The 22,074-nt window shown below is 39.0% G+C and overlaps 2 protein-coding genes across 2 annotated transcripts; both read left to right on the top strand.

The window, feature by feature from the left end:
• The first annotated feature begins 218 nt into the window (after positions 1 to 218).
• On the top strand, positions 219 to 8,232 carry LOC101293557 (oxysterol-binding protein-related protein 1C-like). The gene is made up of 10 exons (XM_004292626.1): positions 219 to 701; positions 947 to 1,303; positions 3,942 to 4,038; positions 4,197 to 4,648; positions 4,779 to 4,934; positions 5,503 to 5,670; positions 5,745 to 5,885; positions 6,062 to 6,289; positions 6,503 to 6,616; positions 7,194 to 8,232. Exons 1-10 carry the CDS (start codon positions 219 to 221, stop codon positions 7,356 to 7,358), a joined length of 2,361 nt encoding a protein of 786 aa, XP_004292674.1. The 3' UTR covers positions 7,359 to 8,232.
• Positions 8,233 to 17,215: 8,983 nt separating this feature from the next.
• On the top strand, positions 17,216 to 21,659 carry LOC101293945 (phosphatidylinositol 4-phosphate 5-kinase 1-like). The gene is made up of 8 exons (XM_004290782.1): positions 17,216 to 18,538; positions 18,638 to 18,802; positions 19,005 to 19,170; positions 19,348 to 19,458; positions 19,551 to 19,744; positions 19,830 to 19,960; positions 20,048 to 20,141; positions 20,797 to 21,659. The coding sequence occupies exons 1-8, from the start codon at positions 17,403 to 17,405 to the stop codon at positions 21,104 to 21,106; spliced, it is 2,307 nt and encodes a 768-aa protein (XP_004290830.1). The 5' UTR covers positions 17,216 to 17,402; the 3' UTR covers positions 21,107 to 21,659.
• The last annotated feature ends 415 nt before the right edge of the window (positions 21,660 to 22,074 follow it).

The following is a 22,074-nucleotide window of genomic DNA, read 5'->3' as shown; positions in this document are numbered from 1 at the left end:
CCTAACTACTCTCTCTCTCTCTCTCTCTCTCTCTCTCTCTCTCTCTCTCTGAATCAAAAGTCCTCGAATATCCAAATCCTCCACCATGACCGCTACCCTCCTCCGCCGCCACGTCACCCTTCTCCGATCGCTGCATTCATGTTAATTTCCATATGCATCCCTTCTGCTGCCTCTCCACTCTCTCCGACCACAGCCTCTCCCCCTCGCCGGACCTCCACATGACCTCGCCATTCGGTAGATCCGATCCGCACACAACCCGGCTCAGTCTCCACAAGGAGCCGCCGTCCAGCAACAACAACCTCAGCAACCATTCCAGCGTCGAATACGGCCGCCTCAGCCAGCGCACCACCGCGGCTGCCGCCGCCGCAGCCATCGCCGCGGCGGAGGCCTTGACGCGGCATCCGAGCGCGAGGGAGCAGCCGGTGGATGTGAGGATAAACGACATCGTCGGGAATGGCGTATCGGGGATACTGTATAAGTGGGTGAATTACGGTAAGGGATGGCGGCCGAGGTGGTTCGTTTTGCAAGATGGAGTGCTTTCGTATTATAAGATTCACGGGCCTGATAGGATCGCTGTGACGCCGGAGACGGAGAAAGGCTCCAAGGTCATCGGCGAGACGTCGAATCGGAGACTTTCGAGGCATCGGAATCCTAGTCCTCAGAAGCTACGCCGCAAGCCATTCGGCGAAGTTCATCTCAAGGTTTATCACTCCCTTTAGATTTTCGCATTCGGTTTTTTCATTTCTGGTTTTTCCAATTTTGCCGTTTTAGGATCATGAAGAGGTTTCTTTATCTGCTCAACGGAAAATAACTGATTTATATTTGCAGTTTTTGGCTGATCATTTCGAAGCGGTTATTGGGATAAATAGGATTTCTGTTGTTAGTTTGTGAATTCCGAATGAGATTTATGTGGTGATCGGTATAAATGTGGTGAATTGGTTCGCAGGTCTCTAGTATCCGTGAAAGCAAATCAGATGATAAGCGGTTCTCGATCTTCACCGGTACAAAGAGGCTGCATTTGAGGGCAGAATCGAGTGACGATCGATGCGCCTGGGTGGAAGCATTGCAGGCCGTGAAAGACATGTTTCCGCGGATGTCCAACAGTGAGTTGATGGCTCCCGTGGACAATGTGGCCGTGTCTACTGATAAATTGAGGCAGCGCTTGGCCGAAGAAGGTGTTAGGGAGGCAGCCATTCAGGAAAGTGAACAGATAATGAAGACAGAGTTTGCTGGATTGCAGAACCAGCTTCTTCTGCTTAAGCAGAAACAGTGGCTCCTAATTGACACGCTACGACAGTTAGAGGTATGGGAACATTACGTCAGTTGAATTTGGGGTTCTTCTTTGGTTTCCTACCATGTAGAAGTTAGAATTTTTTTTTTCTCCTTTAAAAAAAACCGCCAGTAAATTGCTATGAGGTTGTTGTGTTAGGGTATCAGCTCGTGGAGTAGAAGTTTGGTCTGATTTGTTTGTGCAGAGTGGGAGGTTAAGGCTCCTGTTTGTTCTTTCGTCAAAACTTTGTAATTATTTAAATATAAATATTATTCTGGTTGTGTGAGTTTTCGGTGTGCTAGTTAGTGGAGGCAGTTGTATAGAACCGACTCAACTTGTAAAAATTCCATGCCAGGTCCACTGGCCCAGAAGATGACATTGGGCTGCACATACCAGAACTTTCTTGTTGTGCTTCCCTACTATTGTGGAAAAATAAAAAGTAAAAACTCATCCAGAAACTCAATTTGTAGGTTTGTTCATTTTCTAAACTACACGTCTGAGAATTGATATGGTTTTTAAAATCTTTTGGCGAGACCTGCTTTTCCTGTTGAGGATGTCCCCCTGATATTTTGACATTTAATATAATTTTATTAATACAGATGACTGCAGTATCCTTCCACAGTTATAGCAAGACTAGAGTGTCTATGTAATTTAAGGCTGATAGTGTAGCATGTGTAGGTTTACATGGCTCCCTTCTGTATTTTGTTCTTGAGTGTGCACTTGATATGATTTTTTGATTATTTGACGTGTTCTCAATTCTGTGGTTTATAAGGCAAGTAGGAGTTAGGACTTCTGTTAATGTTATATGTTGTGGTTCTTGTTGCTAATAGATACTTGATGTGAACAACACTTTCTTTGATCTGTGTTTTGGGTTAATGAGGGTAGACCTTAGTTATGGTCCTTCTCTGATAATAATAAAATTGTACTGCTTCCTGCCAAAATACTAGGTACATTGTTAGAACTCTACTATAATAGTCTTTCACTTCTCTCTTCTTTCAGTAAAACTCTGTGTTTTAAAGGACATACTTAAAATTTAAAGGGAATATACTGCTTAGCTAAGATGTTAACACGGGTAGTGACTGCAGCTGGTTGCTGGCAGTGGTGAGATCAGTTGGTGGCTTTCTGATTTGATTAAAGAGTTTCTACCTATTGATGTTGTCGAGTTTCTCTTTTGGTGGTCTGTCTAGTTCTTTATGTAGCTACACTGATCCCCAGTTGGAAGTTTGTAAAGATATGATAAAAGGTTGATGCAAGGCATTTGTGCAGACTTTTGAATGCATCTTGGCCTAAGTTTGCTCTTTCATTTTGTTTATTTGTTGTTAAGAAAAAGGTTTCATCTAATTACATAACTGTTGTTCTGTTCTATACATAACTCAACAAGTGCTAGTTTACAAGTTGTACTTATGATTGCCTTTGCTTTTCAACATTGGATACTTTCTTCTCCTTTGAAAATGGTACTGCTTGGGGATAGTTAATCTCATACAAATTTGTGTTATGATTATTATTATTTTTTAACTTCCAGATTTCCATGATTAGCACTTCTGGAGAAAGTGTCTTAAGTTACAGTATTGCCATTGGTGTGTATCAAGTATTGATCATCTTTTGTTCAGTCTTCCGTAGTGTTGAGTTTGTTGCAGAAATTGTTTAGGAAGTATGGTTGAACGCATAGTTCCCTTGTGCGTGTGTTTTATTCTTCATTGAGAAACATGTACCTGAGGTGGGTAATGCAGTTGTTTTGTCAGATTGTGTTGTGATGCTGATTTAGTTTGATATTTGGATAGAGGGGAATAGGAGGATTTCTTAGAACAACTGTTTGGATAGATATCTTGTGGGATTTATATGAATATTTAGTATCTTTGTGGGCTCGGGTATCTGGTGAGTTTCAAGATTCTCTATCTAATTGATCAGGGTGCTGGTGTTTCATGAGCTGATAGGGTCCATCAGTTTTAACTGGTTGATTTAGTTGCCAAGGTTTTTTAAGTTTTAGTTTAGAGTTTTGGTGGACTGCTTGTTCATGCTAATGTAGAAGATTTGCTGTTAGTGCTTTTAATTGAGAGCGGAAGTTGGAGTGTTTTAAGTTTTTTTTTTTTTTTTTTGTGTCTTTCATAATTCTACTTCTGTCTTGATCCAAATATTTAAATTAAATTCTACGTTAACACTTGATAAGTATTTCTGTCTCTTCTTACCACATTCATTTTCGTAAACATTTTATGTTTGTTAGTATTATAGCTTTCTTACATCAATTAATGGTATGAATAAGTGGTGAGGGTTTGAAGCACCAATATGTTTGAGAGTTACACCATGCTTTCCCAAACAGGGTAAAACTAACCCAGTTTCCCACACCCCTATGTTCTTGTCGTTCGAAAAAGGCCTAAATGCTTTGTTACTGATTCAACTTTGATATAATATGCACCGGTGTTTCATTAAATTAGAAAGGAACACAAAATTTTGTACTACCTAGAGCCTAGAGGATAGAGTGGTGGACACATGGCATGTTAGGGTGTCAAAAAAGACACTTGTTAATTGGACAGCGCCAGACATTTTGCTAATGTATATGGTCACTTATTCTATGAAGTATTGTATGTACATATGGAGGTTATTTATCTTCTGGTGCAGGGTTTTTATATCCTTGTCTTTATCTTTCTAACAAAGTTGCTTCTGCATTGTGTAGACAGAAAAGGTAGATTTGGAAAATACAGTGGTTGATGAGAGCCGACAGTTGAAAGATTCTGGGGCATCCTCTAGATCAAGACAAGACAAATTCAGTGGTAAGTATTGTGTTGTGTATTAACTAAACTTACTTGTTACATGCGAGAACGGATTATTGTTGTCATACTCCTGAACAACTGAAATGAATTTAGGGCTTAGCCGCTTAGGTAATGCTTCCTTGGGCTGATATAGACCTACATTGATTTTAACTTTTCAGAAGGAAGTGCAACTGAATCTGAGGATGATAATGAAAGACCTGATGCTGCAGAGGAAGAAACGGATGAAGAGGACAATGCTTTCTTTGATACTCGTGATTTTTTATCATCAAGTTCTTTCAAAAGTAATGGGTCTGATTATCGGATATCTTCCATGTCTTCTTCAGATGATGATGGGCTCTATGCCTTTGAATCTGAAGATGGTACAGATCCATCACTCAGATCTGTTGGGATGGACTTTCCTGTTGTCAAGCGGCGTAAGAAATTGCCTGACCCTGTGGAGAAAGAAAAGAGTGTTAGTCTTTGGTCGATGATTAAGGACAACATTGGGAAGGACCTCACAAAAATCTGTCTCCCTGTATACTTCAACGAGCCTCTATCTTCTCTACAAAAAGGTTTTGAGGATTTGGAATATTCATACCTCCTTGATCGAGCATATGAATGGGGCAAAAGGGTATGACATGACGACATCTTTACTGCAATGCTATAAAGGGATTTTGAATAAGTTAAATTATTGTAAAAAATATATATTATAGTAGTACTGTGCTCTCAACCTAAAATTGAATTTCCTCGAACTCCTACAGGGTAATAGCCTTATGAGGATTCTTAATGTGGCTGCTTTTGCTGTATCTGGATATGCTTCAACTGAAGGAAGGATGTGCAAACCATTCAATCCATTATTAGGGGAAACATATGAGGCTGACTATCCAGACAAAGGCCTTCGGTTTTTCTCAGAGAAGGTGTGAAAAACCCTTCTGACCTCATCTTGCAATTTATGTTTTCACTATCAGTATCTTTCCTTTGTTCTTGTACTGGTGATCTGTTATGCATTTGAATATATTTTTATAGATTGGACCAGTGTTATGCTAGGAAGAATCTTTTGTTCAAATTGAGTGGTGCATAGATCAAGTTTTTCATGCTAAATGTGCTTGCACTCTCGCAAAACATAATCCTTTTCAATAAAAAAAGAAGTAAATGTTGAATGTGACATTCCTATTTACCGACTGTTGAACAGTGTATGCTGGATCTTTGAGGCGGGTGATATGAAATAAGAAAAAACATTCTGAATTTCTTATAAAGAAAGAACTAAATAATGATGAGCTCTGTTTGTGACCATTGATAATACACCTCAAAAACGCATGTATGGATTTGAAATAACTCTGGGAAGATATCTGATAGCCAGCCTGTAATATTTATGTGGTAGAAGTTCAGTGTTTGGCTTAGTACATCTTATTCAACATCCCTGTCACTTTATTTCCTTTTCTTCTGTGGATTACAATAGCCAAGATTCTTATATTGGTGTCTCAGGTTAGTCATCACCCCATGATTCTTGCTTGCCATTGTGAGGGTAATGGATGGAAATTCTATGGAGACAGCAATTTGAAGAGCAAATTCTGGGGCCGCTCAATTCAGCTTGATCCTGTTGGTGTTTTGACCTTGGAATTTGATGATGGTGAAATTCTTCAATGGAGTAAAGTATGAACCTGACAACTCAGCAATGTCAAAACTTTTGCTAGGTTCTTATCTGATCATAAGCTCTTTTCTGACAGGTCACAACTTCCATTTACAACCTCATATTGGGAAAGCTTTACTGTGATCACTATGGTACAATGCGAATACAGGGAAAGCATGAATATCAATGTAAGTTGAAATTTAAGGAGCAGTCTATCATCGACCGAAATCCTCACCAGGTACAATCTTTTCTTTTATCTTCATGAAATTTGTTGCCACATTTTTCTACAAGGTCTTACATAAATTGTATTCTGAAATATTTTAGAAAATAAATGAACAAGACATGTAAAAAGAAAGTTATATGACAAGTGTGTTTCATACCTAGCCACACTTTTTTATGAAATCTTTACCTCAGGTTCAAGGTATAGTTCAAGATAAGCATGGGAAAACAGTGGCAACTTTGTTTGGAAAATGGGATGAAAGCATGCATTATGTGGATGGAGACTGTTCAGGGAAGGGAAAATTTGAGTCCTTATCTGATGCCCGCCTGCTCTGGAAGAGGAGCAAGCCACCCAAGTTCCCAACCAGATATAACTTAACACGCTTTGCCATTACAATGAACGAACTCCTTCCTGGATTGAAGGTGATTGTTTATTCCTCAGCTATTCTGAAAAGTACTGCTTGAAACTATGCCACCTAGATTACGTTACATATTTTATGAGACCTCTAGAATGTCTTGACAGATGATAAACACATTTGATTGTGATAAAGTGAAATGGAGTTAATCTCTTCGCCTCTTCGCTTTCTGAATGTATTGGCTATCAGATTATGATTCTTCAAGTGTAATCATGTGCAGGAGAAGTTGCCCCCAACAGATTCAAGGCTCAGACCAGATCAAAGGTATCTGGAAAATGGGGAATATGAAATGGCAAACTCTGAGAAATTGAGGCTTGAGCAGAGGCAACGGCAGGTAATATTGCATTTTTGAATTAATTATAGATTTATAACAACCTGTTTGTGTGTTTCTGTTTCCCATTTTATCCATAAGTTGTGAGCTCTATATATCTGCAGTAGGCATGACTCCCTTGTACTCTTGTAGTGCTTTGCTTTTCTTTTCTTTTTCTTTTTTCTTTTTTTTTTTTTTTCGGGTAACCATTTCATTTCTACTGATATGCAGACACTGTTTTTAAGTTTATAGTGTTAATTAAGCAAATTTTACAGTCAAAATAACTGGTCTGGGGTTTAACTCCATCCATTTCCATTCTCTCACACTTGTTGCAATTATAGGGGCACACACACAAAGTATTACAATAAACTACTGTGTATCAGTTACATTTTTTGGAATAATGATATCTAATATGAAACATTTGTATCTGTAAGAATGGAAAGGGAATTCTGGATTATAAATTTGACGAAATGACAAATTATGATGACCTTGCGTTAGAATTAGGCTACCAATTAGGTTCAGCTATCATATTCTTAATTGAGTATTAAACCTATTTGACTGCCATATAATGGTGCTTAACTGTATATTGTTTGGGATCCAGGCTCGAAAGATGCAAGAAAGTGGTTGGAAACCGCAGTGGTTTGCAAAGGATAAAGCAAGCGATACTTACCGGTATACTGGCGGATATTGGGAGGCAAGAGAAGAAGGGAAGTGGGATGCTTGTCCCGATATTTTTGGCCATGTTCCGTCTGAACAAGTTGACTAATAGTCAGTTCATTGCTGTCTCTAGTTTTACCAATTCTTTTCCATTTTTTCCCCTATGGGGTGGTGGAGACTGCTCTGATTCAAAGCAGTTCAGCGCCTCCCATGACTTACATATAAAGTAAATTGAATGAAAGGTCTTTGCAGGTAATAAAATCATTTTTTTGTTTCCTCCATCGTTCCATCTTATACATCTGATGATACATGTTAGGTTGGCTTTTTCTTGTCATCGAAGCAAATCGAACATCTAAGTATCTAACTGCACTTGATCAGAGGAACCCATGATCAGAGTTGCCATATTCAGTAGGAAGAGAGTTCAGCAACACTGCTCTTTACCTAATTACCCACTCCCGAGGGTGTGCAAGTAAGATATCATTGTAGTAAATATTTTGGTGATTGGTCTGCATGAAGACAGCAGCACTTTACTGCTTTTATTTCAGTAATTTGGACCGCGCGATTAGAGTTCTTTGAATCTGGGTCCAGAAAACTTGTATGTAATTGGGATCGATCACTGAAATGTTGGAAAACTCGAGCGACTATTGAAAAACATATACGCAATAGGCTATTGGGTTCAATTCTTATTATCGTCGATTATTCTAACTTTTAACTTTGTACATCGATCTTGTTTTCACTCTTCAACAACTTAGTTCAATTGTTTGTATTGATAGGTGAGTTTTACTCCAAAAGTTTCAGGAGAATTTCCCTTGACCATACCCGGTTGAGCTTTTCTCTTATACCTATACCCAACTGAGCATTTCCCTACACTATTTTTTTTTTAAAGAAATAAATAATTCATTAATCAAGGGGCCATCCCATATTACAGAACAAACCGAAAAGTTAACAATAAAAAGTATGAGTCTCCAACTCAATCAACATAGAAAAAATGAAAGAGAACCAACAGCTCGTTTACTATGGACCGAATGTCCTACAACAAAAGGCATAAATACAACAATAGTAACAAATTTACCACATCCACCACCCATGCACATTGACATTGTAGTTGCCATCCCTACTCACTCACTATAATGAGCTTCTATTCGAATGAAGTTGAAGTAAGCTTCTCCCGTATATACCCATATGCAATGGGGTTCTGGAAAGTTGTTATATTGGTAGAGCATGGAGCACATAAACAACCGTGTGCTAACATATGTTAAGCAGGGTAATACAAGTAACAAAAAACAGTGAAAGATGTAAGAGAATAAGTGTTGATCTTACTCACAAACCATAGGTATTAGTGTATTACATTTTATTTCGAACGAATGACATATCTGTTTCACGAAAACTCAATAACCATGCCCAGCTTATAAATATCTGAAATATCTGTTTCGTGCATATTGATGCACGAATAGCTCTGAGACATAGCCAACCAAACACCATGCATTGAGAATGGAGCAATCATATTCTCGATCTCGTGCTTATTATTATGGGTTTGCAGGAACTGTAAGATTCTTTGGTAAGGTAATATAAAGACTGATGATAACGAAAGATCCGGTGACGTTTCTGTTGGTCCTGCTTTTAGTTTTTGACAAGTGAATGTAAAGATGGAATTAACCGTGGTACCGTAGCAGAAAAAGGTAGAAATGTAGAGTCACATAGTAATGGCAGAGAGAGATCAGCTTCATATCACACTCAGAAAGGTTCCCACCTGACTGTGTCTACCCTTCCGCTACAATATACTCAATCGAATCTGTCCAACTAGGTATCAATTTGATTCATTTGTAAGATCAACTAATACCCTTCGGTCCCTTTATATTTCATTCTTCAATTACTTAATTTCTTTAACTTCTAAATTCTAATACTCTTTGATCAACTAATGCATGCATTGGTCTAGAGAAACCATGTTTCAAATTGAGGTGGTTGGTTTAGAAAACGAGTTTGATTAGAGTTGCATGCAATCTCTTAAGCAAAAAATCACATTATTATGGTTCCTGCGTCAAGAGCCAATATGAACATCTTTTATTTCTGTTTCCTATCTGATCCATATTCAAAAATGTCACTTCTGCAGAAAAATATACGTGTGTATAGCGCGAAACTTTTTCTTATTCTGCGTGCATATATGACCTTAGAGATGTGCTTTAGTAAAGAGATAGGGCGGCTTAAGCAAGTTACAAGTAAACTAATTATAAGCGTCAGTGCACCTTGCTTGTGAGATGTGCATGCCTTTCTTTTCTAAAATTGCAGAAGTAGAAGTATGAGGATGATGGACATATGGATAGACAGATGACCCGTCGTGTCAATTCCCAACCGGCATTCCAACAGTATAACTTGGCCGTCCAATCAATCCTAACCCTCAATATCTCGTTTTTAGGCATGCAGCTCAGCTAGCAGGGACCTCCATCCCCCTCCAATATCAACCCACCTGTCACCATCAGCCCCCCCCCAAAAAAAACCAAAAAAACCAACACCTATTTGGATTGCTCGTGATGCTGATGCTCATCAGCCTTGTTCATTTTTTTTCTTTGAGATTTTTGTTTGGTGGTGAGACAAGCCAACTGAGGAGGGCAGAGGGAGACGTACGAGACTGGTAACTGGAAAAAACGACGACGCTTGGACGGATCCGATCGGCGAAAGGGTTTCATAGTTTTCAAGCAGAATCTTGGATATGCAATTGCAGCTGGTTGATGAGGCAAACGAGGCTGATGTTTTCTTTGTCAAGTCTTGTCGTGATATTTACTTTATATATATATATATCATAGCCAATTTATCTGTTTTAAAATTTTCAAAGATATCGATGTTATTATGCTTCTTGTTCAAGCTGATCGAGCTGAGTAGCTTTCGTTTTCTTGAAAGTTGTGATGGTGAGCAGTATATATTGAACTGAAAAGGGTTTAGATTCACCCTTCGGCTTGGGTTTTCAAGTGACATGATCCATTGATCAATTACCAGCACGACTTCCTTGTTCCAATAATTTGCATGCATGAAAACTTGGATAAAGCTAAGGCCATGGATGCAGATGAAGTGCTTTGGAATAGTATCAAACTCTCAATATTGTACAAATTAAGAAGCTAATCTCGTTTAATTTTTTCATTAAAATTAGAATAATTCTCTTTAAGATGACAATAAATATTATCTTTAGCGAAATCATAGAGGTGTGGTGCATCTGCTGCATTATTTAACTAAAAATATAAGTTGGCCTAATATGTGAAGTGATGCCTTGCTTCTAAATTCTAATAACCTCCTCATACCAAAAATAAATAAATCTTTGGGAGAATCTCACACATTTTGCCAACTATATATAGGCAGTAGAGCTGGAGAAAAAGATCATAAACATTCCTAATTTTAATATTCCACTTCTTTCATCTGTCATTATTGATCATTTAGAGATTTGATTCAACCTTTTGAATTAGGGATAAACCTTTTGAATTTGATACACGTACATTTACCAATAATACAAAACAAAACCCTAAGCTAGAACGCATGCACTCAAACAATCAACTTCTTTTTGTCTTACATAAACACTTGCGTTTTTCATTTTCGATATATAGTTCTCTCAAACCCCACAAGGGCTACCACTCGGGTAAAAAGAGAGGTGATGTTTGGGATAATTGAGCAATACAGAACTATAGCACTACATGAGAAAGACACATATACCACATTTGGAAACACATAATTATAAAGGAGGGAGGTGACATGTAAGAGTGACTTGGTAATAGTGACTTTCTACTAAGCTATGACTTGTCTGCCAGAATTTCTTACCCGAAGTTGGTTTGTAGTTACCAGACAAAGACTTCTAACTGAGGAAATGAGAAGCTAGTTGGTTAACTTGGTTGGGCAATGCTACATCTTTGGGACCAAGACGACAAGCGATTTTCTTAGTTGCTTCTGCCTGTAGTCCTGTGCAGAGTTGCCGATCACTATTATATATGAAGTCCAGATGGAATTCGAATTTTACAGCTAGGAAAATTGGATTTTATGGAGTTTGGATTATAGCTGGCATGGTATATTCTGGGTTTGGAGTCTGAATTACTTTCATCCATGATGTTAGTTTTAGCCTTTTAGAGCAAGACCCGATCCACTTGACCCATCAACTCATCAACATTATTTTGATTTACTGGAATAATGAAAAGGATGATCTTCATTGTTTGGCTCATGAAGAACCTCCAAAAACGTTAGTGAGATGTATTTGCCCTCAGTTGTGACTCTTTTGAGCACTTTGTATTTCTTATCTGCTTGGATTTGTATCGCATTCGTTATACCTAGATGGTATGCGTTTCTATGTATGCAAATTAAGATATTTGAAACTCTCTAGCTAACTTGTTTTGCATGCATCTGTGATAGTGTTATCTTTGGAGAAACCTAGAAAACAAAACCTTTCACCAGTCACTATAAGTCTATAATTAATATTAACCTTCTACTATTAGAAAAAAATAAAAATAAAAATAAATCCAAGTTTAAAGGGAGGAAACAAACATAATAGAAGGCAGTCCTTCACAATTCACATCATGCAGAAGACGTAGGGATATTGTTGATAAATTAGCGAATATAGGTCATTTATGCATGCAGCCGTAATTAGTTTTCACCTTAATAATGTATTGTTGCTTCATTTTGTGATAGTCTCGATCAGTTTTTGAATCAATAATACGTGGTGCTTCCATCACAAATAGATACTGGTCTGAGTTGTTATACTATTCCGATGAAAAGTGTATATATGTTTAGATATGGTGACCTGCAATATATATTCTAGCTAGATATGATATTGTATATATTGCGCGCTGGAGAACATTTTGGTTGTGGCAGGCAGGTCGGTCTCTCACAAAATTGAGCTTTCAGTGGTCCAATTCCAAAATATGATCATATCATCTGTTGTTGTTTTTCACAGACAGAGAGACGCATCAAACAAGTCCCTTGATCTCAATCTTTCAATATTTGGTTACCACTCAAATGCATTCCTCTCTTTCTGCCTCGTCTACGTCACGTTATCTTCTCCAAGAGATTCTTTCAGGTTAATTCAGGGTTTCTCACATCAGATATATCACAGCTCAACTCGATCGAGGTTCATCAGACCAAAAAAACTCGATCGAGGTGTGTGGTAGTGTTTCTAGCTTACTCATTTTAATCTCAATCTATATGAGATTGTATACCTGAATTAAGCATTTTCATCATATATGGGCAGAGAGGGTGGTGAGATTACGTACTTATCTATTTAATATTTGACAGATAAACAACTTAATCGAACAAAACCTAAAAACCAAAACTCGAAGCAATGTAGATATAGTTAAGTAAGATCACACATATAAGACTGGGATACTAGAATTCTGCATTATTGGTTGCTGCATATACAAATCTTGAAAGGAGAGAATGATTTAATTAGTTGTTCTATTCTACGTACTAATTATTGTTCGTATAATTGGGGATCACTTATTTGATTGGTAGGCAACAAATGTCTCAATGATATATCTGGAAGGAGCAATCAGAATCTTCAAAGTGTCTTCTTATGGTTCAAAGATCAATTTTTATACAGTATATCATGCCAAATCACACACTAAACCAGGTTTAATATGGGATTAGAAAAACAGAGACAGCTTAAAGTTAGATTACGTCAAAGTCATTGAGGCACAATGTATTATTATGGAGGTGGGCATCAGCAATTAGGTATATCGTGTTTGATTAGAATTTGATGGTAAGTAACGAGATAGCATAGAAAATACGAACCCCTCTCTCTCAAATTGGTGGCACATCAAGAAAATGAAGATCAAGACATCGAAGAAAATTTTAAATTTCTTTTGTTGCCCGGACAACCAACATGACATTGCAGCCCCTTTCTTGGCCACTGTCATGGTTCGAACCTAGGTTGAAGAGCATGTCTAACTAGACAATAACCACTAGACTAGACTACTTTGTAGTGGTTTTGCTGGCATAATCTTTAGCTTATTTGTTGAATCCATATTATCTGCAAATGGAAGGTTGTTATCATTAAGAAATTGTTACGGCGCGTAGTTTCCATATTACATAATGAAAGAAAATTGGAAGTGAAGAGCAATACTTATCCCCTGATGGAAGTGAAAACAAATGAAGGATCGATGGTGACACCATTTTCCCCTTCTCAATATCTCGATGGTTTGTCTGTGGTACTCAAACTGGGTTCTTTTTAAGGTTGCGACTTCTTGTATCAATCATTCATCGTTCGATACAATTCGCAAGCCTAAAAGATTGTGGGAATTCCACGATGAACCCTAAATCATAATCGGTCCAAACATGCAAACTGAAATAATTAAAGGATCGATGAGGCCGGAATGCAAAAAGTGACATTCATCAATCTATTGGAAAGTTGAATTTTCGCAGCCAATTAATATATCATACCATACACATAATCACTGCAATATTGTCATAGCAAGACGTATACATGGGCACAAGTTCAGAATCTTAATGGCATTATGGACGATAATTCATTTGTAGATCAAGGCGGCCATAATCATCCTATAAATCATTCTTACCCACATAATTTAGACACATAAATAAATGGCTAAATCGAAGACCCTAATGAACAACATCCCCTGTAGATGAAATCATGCATGTCGTCTGCAACTTTTTCTCTACGATCAGAATTTGGTACAAATCGAAATGAATTTGCGGTGGTTAAATCGTACGTGGATTAATTGAAGATGAATTGTATGGAGATATCTAGCTAGCTAACAGATTTATTGCTTGCCCCATATATCATCAAAGACCCGGGACCTCGTTGTTTAGATCGATCACGAAAAAAGGTAAGGTAATATTACTGATCATGATTCCAATTTATGGTATTCACACACCAGTTTTGCGAATTATAACAGTACTGAAAAATAAAACAAGGAGAACGAAGAAGAAGATGATGATTTATTCAGAACAGAAAGGTTGGTCGGCGTTCATGACCAGATCATATCAGTGATCCTATTTATTTCCTTTCTGTAGCCTCCAAAGCTACATTGGTACTCTATTATGGCAATTGTTCTACCAAACGATGTAAACCTAGGCTTGATCCACCTACCTAATAATGCCTAGTCTTTTTTTTTTTTTAAGAAATGTGTATTTCGTGCCAAGAAGTCAGAACATGTAACCTATTTAATTCCCATAGAGCCATAGAGTATATGGAACAAACTATCTCACGACGTCGTCGCGACGTAAATGATTGGTAATTTTCCAATAATACGTGGAGAAACCCTTGATCCGTGGACGATCATGAAACTAATTTAGTTTTAATTCATGTCAAATGATCAGGTATACATGGTATAGATAGAACTGTATTTCATGAGAATAACATTCATACACAACTAGATTTTCGAGTTTTCAGCGCATTTGGGGTATGTGTTACTCTTATTGTCATAACAAATTATGTCACCTTATTACGGTAGAAAGTGTAGGACAATCATCCTAAAACAAAAGTATCGGATTAATGTTAACTGTTATTTGTGTCTTGTGAGTTCCAGTTAATTCACTAACAAAAAAAGAAGACTCATGCCCCATATAGAGTAAATAAGTCTTCATAACATTTAAGATTACTCGATGACGTTGAAGGAGATAAAAATAAAAATCTAACATCAACATTTGGACATGTTCTTATTCGTTTATTCTTGTTCTCATACAAGTAATCATATCAAATAATACGTTAGTGTATACGTCAATACAACAAGATTGAAGTTTCTTATGAGGACCTATTTATGGATTACGATGGAGAAAGGCCAAGTAGCAAGGATGTGTAACAACAACGTTCATGGAAACACAATGTATACATACTAATCATTAAGGCTTCTTAATCAAATGTGATACAGTCAAGAATGGATACAAATGAAAACAAGTAACTTCTAAGTCAGTTTAAGTCGATATTTGTAACTTCCATCACAATCATCATCATAATTCACAGTAATATAGGGTGGTATTGGGAAAATGAAATGCCATCATAACCACGTACAAGCCAGATCGATTTACAGACGAGCATGAGAATGACCTTTACTTAATCTACATTGTGTACCAAATTTGGGTTCATATGTTTGGTTTTCTAAATTGGACAAACCCACGAATTGAAATCGGTCCAAATGGGCCACACGTGCCACTACACTTGTCTATGGCTTTTGTATGAACCACAGCACCATTTCTAAAGCTTTTATTTACATAGAGATAGATTCATCTTTTCCCCTTTTGACTAGTGTTAGTTTTCAAACATGGTATCAATCATTCCAATGAAAATAACACATGTAATCCCAATACGTATTTGTGAGATTTAGAACAAAAAACAAATTGGTCTAATCCCAATACCAAAGTTGTGAGTTAAATAGTGTTGAGCACAATCTCAAATTAACATGGTTAACATGGACAAATGTTTATATTACATTTTAAAGTTCGTATATCATCTTCTTTTAGATGATGAATTAAGACTTTAACAATAGTTTGACATGTTAAAAGTTATGATTTGTTTGAAACTGTGAAGCTATATATCTTTAGATATTGTGATTTATTTCGTTACAAAATTAAATAACACGATGTAATTAAAACACGATAGTCTAATATATTTGACAATGATCAACATTTTCAGTATCTGACCAATGACACCACACGTATATGCATAACATCATATATTATGCTGCATATAGTAAACTGTCATAGGCTCATAGCCCTTAAAAATGGATATGTTGTCCCAACCCCAACCCCAGGAAGAAGACGTCTAACATGCCCAAAACTTCCACACGCTTATGTCACATTAATTTATTTGGACCACCATAATGCTGTACCACAAACCCTAAACAAAACTTAAGGAGGAGACCCAACCCACAAAAATAAATATAACACGATCGCTCTTCTATGTATCATTGAATCCATTTCACAAGTTCAAATATGAACTTTACAAATTTGACTACCCAAACCACCTGGATTTGGTAACAACCACAAGACCACCAAATTCTAATTTTCCGCTTATGTCACTCCTAATCAAAAACATCATTTTCCATTTTTATAGTTGAAAGCGAAACACCAAATGCTATAATTATAACTAATTATAATTCATCATCGACTACCAAAAAAAAAAAATCATAACACTATAAATAATTAAAATAACCAGATATTCTTCCCAAAATAACCACAACAACTAATTCCTTGACATCAATAATAACCTAATCAACCAACCACCAAAAAAGGAAATTAAAAAAAAATTAAATGAAAAGGAAATTAAAAAGGACACACTCCATTAATCGTTGCAAATCGAGATTAATTACGTAGCCACAATCTAGGCCTTCGTTTCGTTTCTCACAGCAGCACAATCAAAGCAAAACCCTGGACCGTGGCAAAACCGAAATTGAGGAAAAAACAAGAGGGCGGAATCGTAAACCGGGGACCCGAATCGTTGGAAAAGACAAGGACGATCCAGATTAGGTGGTGAAATTACGAATCCTACCCCTACGTCTGTCTATCAGCCTCGGTTCCTCCCCCCTCCTCTCTATTCCTAGGCCATTCCGTCATGTCACGACACCAAACGGCGAACCAACAAAGGACGTGAAAGCCGAACGGTACTGCACCCGTGGGGCAATCTCGTCAATCCCCCAACCGAACCTGCTGAGCTGGCAGTGTTGTAATAATGGACCAATGGTATAATTTCCGTAATAATTCTCACATCGTTTCCCAATGCCAAAGCCGGCTCATCGAAACCTCAGCAATATTAAAAAAATTAAAATTAAAATTTGAGTAATTTTAGTTTCTCTCTCTAGATTTGAGAGAGTGATAGTTTCTCTCTCTAGTCTAGTGAGTTCTCCTCTTCTATCCTGTGCTCGTCTGTGTGTGCGCCTTGTGTTGTTGGCTTGTGGATTCCCACCTATTTTCCCAAACACAAAGCACTAAAGAGAAAAAGAGACAAAGACAAAGCTCCTACACCAAAACACAGAAGAAGAACAAAAAGCAATTCCCCCATTTTCATTTCACTCCTCCCTTCTCTCTTCTCTCTTCTCTCTCAAATGCTCGCCGGACTTCCTTCTCCGGCCAACTCTTTACCACCAGTCTAAATGTTGCACTGAGTTTCGAGTTTCACACACTTGTTTCCGTGAGTAAACAGTTTAAGAGTGTCGGTGATATATGCGAGGCGAAAATGCGAGAAGCACTGCTATGTGAATCCCCAAGCGTCAGCGACGTCGTATTGTGCGCCAAGAAGAAGCGTTCAGACCACGAGGAGGACGCGCCGCCGCAGCTGGTCGTTGCGGCCCCGGCGCTGTCCATAGGCCGTAGCCGCTCGCAGGCCGGCACTCGCCGCGTCACTCCGACGACGGCTGCTGCGGCGGAGGAGTCGAGCATCGAGAGGTTTCTCCCCAACGGGGATCTCTACATCGGGAGCTTCGCCGGGTCTGCCCCGAACGGATCCGGTAAGTACCTCTGGACTGACGGCTGCATGTACGAAGGAGAGTGGCGGAAGGGCAAGGCCTCGGGAAAAGGGAAGTTCTCGTGGCCGTCGGGCGCGACTTACGAGGGCGAATTCAAGTCGGGTCGGATGGAAGGGTTCGGCACATTTATCGGATCCGACGGGGACACGTACCGCGGGTCGTGGTCGGCGGATCGGAAGCACGGGATGGGCCAGAAGCGCTACGCCAACGGCGATTTCTACGAGGGATCGTGGAAGCGGAACCTCCAGGACGGCCAGGGGAGGTACGTGTGGCAGAACGGGAACGAGTACGTCGGGGAATGGAAGGCCGGAGTTATTTCGGGTCGGGGCGTTTTGATTTGGGCCAATGGGAACAAGTACGACGGTCAGTGGGAGAATGGAGTCCCCAAAGGTAACGGAATATTCACGTGGCCGGACGGGAGCTGCTACGTCGGGTGTTGGAACAAGGATTTGAAGATTCAGCAGCTTAACGGGACGTTTTATCCGGCAAACGGCGGGAAGGAGCAGAGCTTCGACGACATTGGGCCGTTCGCGGCGGAGAATTTGACGATTACGATGAGGAAAAGGTCATCGGTGGACGGGAGTAGGGGGAGCTTGGCGGAGAGGACGTTTCCGAGGATTTGTATTTGGGAGAGTGACGGTGAGGCTGGGGATATTACTTGTGATATTATTGATAATGTGGAGGCTTCTATGTTCTACCGGAACGGGGCCGGTTTCGATCGGGACTCTCTTATGCAGTTCAAGAGGAGTCCCTGTTGCTTTTCCGGGGAGCCGAAGAAACCCGGGCAGCCTATTTCGAAAGGGCACAAGAACTATGACTTGATGCTCAATCTTCAACTGGGGATTAGGTGAGTGTGTGAAATTCACATGGTATTTGGGTGTGCCTTTTTGGCTGTGGAGTTTTTGTTGGTTAGTGTTTGATTGGGTGTGCCTTTTTTGAGTTTCAGGTACTCCATTGGGAAGCATGCTTCTATAGTGCGGGACCTTAAACCCAGTGATTTTGATCCAAAGGAGAAGTTCTGGACCAGGTTTCCGCCGGAGGGATCCAACAAAACGCCGCCTCATCAATCGTTTGAGTTCAGGTGGAAGGACTACTGTCCTATGGTGTTCAGGTGTGTTGAGCTCTCTAGCTTCTACCTCTGTTTTATGGATCTCGTTAGTTATTGTTGGATGAGAGGTTAATTTAATCGAATAATTAGTAAGAGAACTACATTTAAGCAAGCATTGCGTGCTGCAAGCGTTTGCTTCTTCTGTTGCTGTTAGTCTGGTCAATCTTCCACGGTTTCTGCTACTAATTCTATTTGGGTGTTTCAGGCGTTTGAGGGAGTTATTCCAAGTAGATCCTGCAGATTATATGCTGGCTATTTGTGGAAATGATGCTCTTAGGGAGCTTTCTTCTCCAGGGAAGAGCGGCAGCTTCTTTTACCTTACTCAGGATGATAGATTCATGATTAAGACGGTCAAGAAATCAGAAGTCAAGGTTAGTTGCTACCTGTTTGACCTCTATCTTCTTAACTTTTACTTTTCTGGAAACAAAAGAACATTTGTGCTGCACAGTTAGCGGTTGGTTTGTCTCTTAAATTCCTTTCTATTTTCTCATTAGGCAACAGTTGAAAGATGATGATTGCTGACCTGATGGATTGTATTTTGTTTGCAGGTGCTAATAAGGATGCTTCCAAGTTATTATAGACACATGTCTCGGTATGAAAATTCTCTTGTGACCAAATTCTATGGGGTGCATTGTGTCAAACCTGTTGGCGGACAGAAGGTATGTGTTGTGGGGACTAATTTAGCATGGTTTTGAATTAATCTCCTTCGGCGATGGGATACCTAACTAGTTGTTATTTGAATGGAAATCAGACAAGGTTTATAGTGATGGGCAATTTGTTCTGCTCGGAATATAGAATACATAGACGATTTGACCTGAAAGGATCATCCCATGGTAGAACAACTGATAAGCCCGAGGGGGAAATTGATGAAATTACAACCCTGAAGGACCTTGATCTTAATTTTGTGTTTCGCCTGCAAGGAAAATGGTACCAGGAGCTTATGAAGTATGTTGCACTCCGCTAACTTCTACATGGTTGCTACTTGTTCTTTGTTATTCGCTTGATATTAACTGGGTTGAAACATTGGCAGGCAAATTGATCTAGATTGTGAATTTTTGGAAGCGGAGAGAATCATGGATTATAGTCTTTTGGTTGGACTTCATTTTTACGATGGCAATACGTATGACAAAATGGCGCTATCACCTTTTCTCTTGCGCTCTGGTAATTGACTTTCATTGGATCAGAGAGTTTGTAGCTTATTTATGGGTCAGTGTGAATGTTGACTCTTAACGTTTGTGGCACTTTCAGGCCAAAAGGATTCATTTCAGAATGAGAAGTTTATGCGCGGGTGTCGGTTTCTTGAAGCTGAGCTACAAGACATGGATCGAGTTTTATCTGGCCGGTATGGTTTTAATAATTCATTTCTTGATATTTTCTTGTTAGCTTACAACCAAAGGTTTCCATGGTCTGGGTTTGACCATGTATCTAAAGAACATAATGTAGTTTTAGCAATGTCATTCTGGATTGTGATGGGTGGGATAAATCATTTTTCCATGGATTTCGATGTCTTCGGAAATAATTGGGGGTTGGTTCGCCTTGGTGTTTTTTGTGGGGTATTTATTCATTGGGCAATAGTTGTTTGTGGGACACATGAAGGATATCCCAATAATTGCCTCATTACCCCTGTTTAATCTGTATTTAGTGACTGGAGTCCTGTGGAAACTATTACCTTGGTTTGAACATTAATGGCATTACTGCTTCACTGGCAATAGTTAAAAATTAAAACCATTTCCTTGGTAATTATCTAAATTCAGGTCTAGTGTTTTACCAATATCTCCCAATGTGGGAAATAGGATAATACTACTAGGCTCTAGCATTTGTTCCTTTTTTGAGGAAGAAAACACAAGATGTGATAGAATCATGTAATGGGATGGTTTTGAGATGCAAATTTTATTTTGAATAGCCTGCATTTTCTAATCTAGTGGGAAATGGATTTACATCTCTTAGCAGTGAACAATATGGTGTACATTGATGTTAACATATGTTCTCCCTATCAGGAAATCTCGGATCTGCTTAGGAGCCAACATGCCTGCAAGGGCAGAGCGGATGGCTCGAAGGAGTGACTTCGATCAGTACACCCCTGGTGGGTTCAGTCATTTGACCCCTTCACGCAGCGGTGAAATCTATGATGTAGTTCTCTACTTCGGGATAATAGACATTTTACAAGACTACGATATCAGCAAAAAGTTAGAACATGCATATAAATCCTTGCAAGTTGACCCAACTTCAATATCAGCTGTGGATCCCAAGCTTTACTCAAAGAGGTTTCGGGATTTCATTGGAAGAATTTTCATTGAAGACAGGTAATCAGCAAAACGGCGAATTTCCAAGTGGAAACTAGTGCTGGTGCATTAAGAAGATTCATGGGTTGATCCTCTTTCCAGAACAAGGCTCAAGAGTTGAAGCATGACTTGAGTGGGGTTCAGAGACTGAACCAATGCAACTGTGGTGAAACCCCAAAGCTTGGTGGTGGGTTGTCGTCGGGGGGATCCCTATGGCTGAATTTTGAAAGACACAGCCAAGGTGTTTTGGTTCTGGCAGGGGGTGGGTGCTTGTACATTCTTCAAGGTAGAGAGGAAAGGTTTAAGTTATGGGGTTCTGGGTTTTCTTTCTTTTTAATTTATTTATTTCTTCCTCTAGGTGAAATTTTGTGGTATCAAGGAATGTGAAGATTTGAAAGATAGGTATAGGGAACAGATGAATATGTTTCCCAGAGAGAAGATTCAAAAAAATGGGGGTAGGAGACTTGGAATAACAAAAAGTGTACAGGTTTATAGAAAAGGGTTGGATAGCTTATGGAATTCAATGGAATTTTATGTGATATTTTGAACAAGAAAAGGAAAAAAGAAATGTTTGAATCAGAAGGGAGAGAGTGACCCTACAGGAATCTCTCTCTCATCTCTCAGTCTTGGACTCTTTGCTCCTTTAATCAGATGTTTGTATATAAAATGGTGTTTAGCAATGTGGAGTAGAAATGGGGTCAGTGCTTTGCTTTTTGCAGTGAAAGGGAGGGATTGGGGGGCAGGAGGAGATAGAGATAGAGAGAGAGAGGTGGTTGTTTGTTTTGTTCAAGTCCTTCAAGACCCCAAGAGGATGCATCAAAAGCAGAGAAAGCAAGAGAAAGATGCGCTGGTGTTTCTTGTTTTTGCCTACTTTGTTTACTGCCTTTGCTTCCTTTCCATCTACCACTGTTTCCCTCTGAATGAAAAATGAATGGATTTTCATGTCTGTGTTTTTCACTTTGGAATTCGATTCACAACCATAGAAACCATTCA

The sequence above is a fragment of the Fragaria vesca genome, linkage group LG2 (assembly GCF_000184155.1).
Source record: "Fragaria vesca subsp. vesca linkage group LG2, FraVesHawaii_1.0, whole genome shotgun sequence".
Classification (NCBI taxonomy): Eukaryota; Viridiplantae; Streptophyta; class Magnoliopsida; order Rosales; family Rosaceae; genus Fragaria; species Fragaria vesca.
The sequence above is the reverse complement of the archived record's forward strand: the minus strand, read 5'-3'. Positions and strand labels throughout refer to the sequence as shown.